The 5,390-nt window shown below is 37.5% G+C and overlaps 1 protein-coding gene and 1 non-coding gene across 2 annotated transcripts; one reads left to right on the top strand and one right to left on the bottom strand.

Annotated features, from left to right (window-relative positions):
• Positions 1-42: 42 nt before the first annotated feature.
• hcar1-4 (hydroxycarboxylic acid receptor 1-4) lies at positions 43-2,181 on the bottom strand. Its single transcript, XM_056770784.1, has 2 exons — positions 2,117-2,181; positions 43-1,904 (listed from the first exon to the last, which is right to left on the bottom strand). Exon 2 carries the CDS (start codon positions 1,886-1,888, stop codon positions 947-949), a length of 942 nt encoding a protein of 313 aa, XP_056626762.1. The 5' UTR covers positions 1,889-1,904; positions 2,117-2,181; the 3' UTR covers positions 43-946.
• An 856-nt stretch (positions 2,182-3,037) lies between these two features.
• trnai-uau (transfer RNA isoleucine (anticodon UAU)) lies at positions 3,038-3,131 on the top strand. Its single transcript has 2 exons — positions 3,038-3,075; positions 3,096-3,131. It is a non-coding gene; the product is annotated as a tRNA-Ile (tRNA).
• The last annotated feature ends 2,259 nt before the right edge of the window (positions 3,132-5,390 follow it).

Below are 5,390 nucleotides of genomic sequence, written 5' to 3'. Positions count from 1 at the left end.
CTGTTCAATGCATGTTTACTCTAAATAGAAAAGAGTTAAGAGACCCTTCGAAATTTTAATTTAATCTGCATTTGTTGAATTTAAACAAACTCAAACCTCAGGAGTGACATAAAGTCATCCAACAGCAATGTTAAAGACTGACAGCATGACAAAACCTTTTAAAAATGGTCAAAAATTTAGGTTATAACATCAAAATTAATTTTCAAACTTTTCATTAATAAATGTACAAAATATATTACTGTTGCCTTGCTTAAAAGTTAATAATGTGAACCCCGACAACAAAACAAGTCTTATGGGTCAATTTTTGGAAAGCTGAGTAATTAATCTTTCTATTGGTGTATTGGTTGTTAGGATATGATGATATCTGGCGGAGATAAAACTGTTTAAATCTCTGGAATGTGAGGGTGCAAAAGAATCGAAATATTGAGAAAATTGCTTTTGAAGTTGTTAATAAGATGCACTGTTACTGGTCATCCACTCACAAAAATAAAGATTTTATATATTTAAGGTAGGAAATTTACAAAGTATCTTCATGTAACATGATCTTTACTTCATATCCTAATGATTTTTGGCATAAAAGAAAAATCTATGATTTTTACCCATACAATGTATTTTTGGCTTTAACTAAAAATGTTCCCCTGCAACTTAAGACTGGTTTTGTGATCCAGGGTCACAGAAGTTCTCCTTTCTGTTATTTTGACCTGTTGCTCCAGTTTTTATTTTCTGCAACAAAATGCAAATAGAAACTATAATTTTACTTGAAATTTGGTAGAAATATTGTTAGTAGTTCATTATTTTACCTAAACACACATAGATAGTAAATTCAGAAAAAAATGATAAAATGGTCTCCTAATAATTTCTGTGGCTGTATATGTACAACACATACATTGAGTATAAATATCTGTCATTTATAACCTATATGATTTCATATTTAATGTTTCTCCGGTTAAGGTTTAGGTTTTTTGTTTTTCTTGAGACTCATCTTGAATTGCGTCTGGACCACAGAGTTGGATTTGGCTTTAAGAGTATCTCTAAACCAGGCATTAGAGTAGCAGTAGATGACTTGATCCAGTGCACTGTTCATGTAGGTTATAGCTAAAGAGATATTGAGACATAACTGCAGGTATTCAGAACAGGGAAACCCTTGAAGCAAAATACCAGATATGCCAGTGGGTAGGAAACAGAAAACAAACATGATCACAATAAACAAAAGCAACCTCACTGCTCGATTCACCCTGCGATGGGCCTTCAACTGGCGTTCACGGGCATAAGAAAAAACACGCACAAAGCAGTAGAGCACCAGTATGAAAGCTACCAGCACCTCTGTCAGGTGTATTGAGTTGTAGATCCTCAATCCCAATGATGGTGATGTCCATGAGAGAGAAGCTTCGCATGTGAGCTTCGAAGTGTTCGTATGGTACTGAAGATCCAGGGTCAGAGCAGGTGGAAGGCGAATTAAGAGAATTCCCACCCAAACGGCACTAACCATCATTATTCCTTGTCTCACACTCAGTCGACAAATGGGATGGTGTGGGCGAAGTATTCTGAAGAAGCGGTCGACTGCTAAAATCGTCATGAAAGCCATGCTGGCTGAGTAGTTCACTGATACGATGTAGAGGACAAAGCGGCAAAAGTCTTCACCGAATATCCAGTCTTCATCACGAAAGAGGTAATCTATGCGGAAAGGCAGGCCGATGAGCAGCAGGAAGTCAGCTGTTACCAAACAGAACAGGTAGACGTTACCGGCTTTCCATGGAGACTTGAAGAAAAAAACCCAAAGGGCAAAGACATTCCCAGGCAGTCCTAAAACAAACTCCAAAATGAAGATGGGCTTCAGGAATGAAGAAACATGTTCCAGAGGATCCATGCAAGTAGTGTCGTTCCTCATGATGGCACTACCTCACCTAACCAAAAAAGTAAAGCCTACATTAAAATGGTGTTATAAGAAAGTTAAGGGAGTTTTCCTGCCTTGGCCAGAAATGTAATGCGAAATAAAGGATGTAAATACTGATGATTTTGAATTAAACATATTTAGGACAAAAATAAATTCATTAAATTGATATCTTAGTCTTAAATTTATTTAGCAATGTAAAAAATTCGAAGAAATCAAACTTACCAACTGGTAAATTTTCTGTTACTACCGGATGGAAGATGATTGCATAAAACTTTTGGGAAATGAAACCAATGACCAATGTGTTGCCAGATTGGGCAGGTTTGCGCTTCTTGTGAACGGGTTGGACCGGAGAAAAATGCATTGGGCGGATGGACAAAATTTGTGCTGCATATGAAATTAAAAACCCACCTACACTTTCATTGCTTTTGATGTGTCAAGTTATTTTAAAGCGTTCGGAAATAATGTGTGTGTGCAGTCATAAACACATTATTCCTTAACACAGCCCTTATTTGTTCAGTTTAACCACTCAGGTCTGGGATAAGGAGGCCTCGCCTGTCAATCACGTTGATTGACATTGCAATAGATTTCTGATGTAATATCTCTAGTAAACCGGATTTTTATTTTGGCAGGTCACATTTGGGCTGGTTTTGGTTTGAGTGGGGGGATTTTATTGAACTTTTGGGCTGATCTGGCAACACTGACCACTGTAGGCGGAGTGTCCTTCGTATGGTCATTAATACGTTACATCTCGTTCAACAGTGCAATGTTTTTTAAGCCTGTTTAATAACTCCACGGTTTTCTACGTTTTAACATCGCTAACATAACATATAAATCACCCCGAACGAATTACTGGTTACGATCATATTCCATTTACAAGAGGTTGTTTCCCCATTACATCCCATTTACTACTCGCATATCAAAATAATTGTGGAAATGACTTCACTTTAACATTTTACTTCAATACACTTGATGTCAGAGTGACATCATAAGAGGGTGGAAAGCAATATGGAGAACAGCAAGAAAACATAATACTTAGATTTTCAAAAAAAATCTGACTCTTAAAAGACAAATAGAAGCAAATGATGATCGTAATATGTCGCTTTTGTTCAGTCTTGAACTGTTTTATTGTGCTTTGCCGCTGGAGCTCCAGTGGCGCAATCGGTTAGCGCGCGGTACTTATACAGCAGTACAAAGCAGAGCAATGCCGAGGTTGTGAGTTCGAGCCTCACCTGGAGCAGTGTTTTGCGCGGTCATTGTTCAGGGAGTCATTGCTCTGTAGAAATTACATGGGGAATACTGGTTGTTTGAAGAAGAGCTAAATCTTATAAAACACCAGGGTCCTCGAAGTAAGTGCAACGTAATCCAATTTTTAAAATGTGGTGGGCACACAAAGTACGATGTGTGATAACAAGAAGCAGGTACAGTACGCTAAAATTAGCCATGTAGCAAACATCTACTGCTTTTTGTTTATTTGATTCTAGATACCACTAGGGGTCAGAATTGCATCGGTTATAGCACAAAGTGATTGTAATTCAGAGAAATTCACCACGTGTTAAAACAATTTCTACATCCTTTCCTTTGAGGTGTCACAAAGTGTGACGAAAATGTTTACAGTTCAGATGTATACAGGTAATGTTTATTTTTGCCAATACTGCTTCAAAATGCCCTGATTTTAGTCATGCAGTCTGTTTTGGTCTGCAGGTTGTGAGAGGTTTGTTTGGATGTTTTTGTCAGTTCTCCATGAACTGTTGTCACCCTGACAACAAAACCAGTTGTATGGGTCAATTTTACGAAATTGAGATTTTTACATAATCTTAAAGCTGATGAAATTAGATTTCTATTGATGTGTGTGTTGTTTGAATAGGACAATATCTGCCGCAGAAACAACCGTTCAAAACTCAGGAATCTGAGGGAGCAAAAAAAATATTGAGAAAATTGCCTTTGAAGTTGAAGTCACAAAAATAAAGTTTTATATATTTAAGGTAGGAAATGTACCTAATATCTTCATGGAACATAATCTTTACTTAATATCCTAATGATTTATGACATAAAAGAAAAATCTATAATTTTGACCCATACATTGTATTTTTGTCTTTTACTAAAAATGTTCCCGTGCTACTTAAGACTGGTTTTGTGATCCAGGGTCATATTTGCTCTCATTACATGTCTTTGGAACATTGCTGTCTTCACCTGCTCTCAGAAATTCAATAGTTCCCTCTTCAACCTGGAAATAATTTATGGAACGTTGCTCTTTTAAAGTTAACATACTTGCAATGTTTTAATGCTACTAAACCATCAGTAACAATAAATCCCACCTTTGAGATGTTTTGAACGCAGCATATTTACATATAGCACAAAATATTTAGCAAATCTTTTATCTTGCAACAGGTTTTACATCTCAGTCCTGCCATGTTTTACCACTGAAGAAATAAGGTCCGTTCAGATTCTGTATGGGGGCTAGCTAGAGGATGGGGCCTTTTGTATGAATAGGTCCCAGAGCTTGTTTTGATTGCATGTTTTGTATTCGTTTTGGCTTCCAAACCTGGACTTGGAAATCGTCTTTGTAAGATGGTGTTGTTGCATTAAATAAATACCCCGTAGCGACACGGTTCATGGGTTTGATCCCAGTGGCCACACATACTGATAAAATGTGGGCTTATTCCCTATACCCTGGACAGACTGTTAGTTGCTTTGGCCAAAAGTGCTTGCCAGATGTAAATGTTAACAGTTCTCAAAACTAATTAATTTATACAATTTTAACCCGTTAACACTGAAGTTGGAAAGCATATGACAAATAAGAGGGTTCAATATCCCCTGTGAAAATTATAACACTAACAGAACATCATTTATTTATTAACTGTAATTAGCTTTATTGACTTTACATTGAATACTTCTGTTCTTGTTAGGGTGCTGTATTTATACCAGGAAAAAAGGAGAGACAAACCTTCCCCCTCCGCTTTTATGTGGCAGAATAAACAACCGTCTTTAACTTCTCAAGTTTTATTTTATTGCCCTGTCACGGCTCATGGGTTACCATTAAAACACAATCAGCGAAGAGTCTGTATGAGCGCGAAGTGGTGCTTGTAAAGTGTGTGTGTGCGCATTCCAGTGAACACGTAAACGTATTCAATGGTCGAAGAAACAAGAAATTTGTGGGAACAAAATTTGATAGGTAGATTTTAAGCACATTTTTGGAGAGATTATAGAAAGTGGATAGAGGATGCTAGATAGCTGATAGAACACACACACAATGAAGAAGGGTGAGAGGATTGTCTGGATCAGATTTCTGTGGTAATGGTTGGGTGGGTCAGTGGTTAAACTGCTCTCACAAACACATTCCTGAGCTGAGGCAGAGCGCATCTGGTGTGCAAGTGCAGACAAGAGTAGAGCCAAGAACCTCCTTGATGTGTAGCACCTCTCTCTCTTTCTCTCTCTTCACTAGGAAGGTTGTGTTGTGCTCTGGTCACATAGCTGTCATAAGATCTTGGCCATCATA

This window comes from Triplophysa dalaica, chromosome 17 (genome assembly GCF_015846415.1).
Source record: "Triplophysa dalaica isolate WHDGS20190420 chromosome 17, ASM1584641v1, whole genome shotgun sequence".
Lineage (NCBI taxonomy): Eukaryota > Metazoa > Chordata > Actinopteri > Cypriniformes > Nemacheilidae > Triplophysa > Triplophysa dalaica.
Note: the sequence above shows the minus strand (reverse complement) of the source record. Positions and strands in the feature narration are given on the sequence as shown.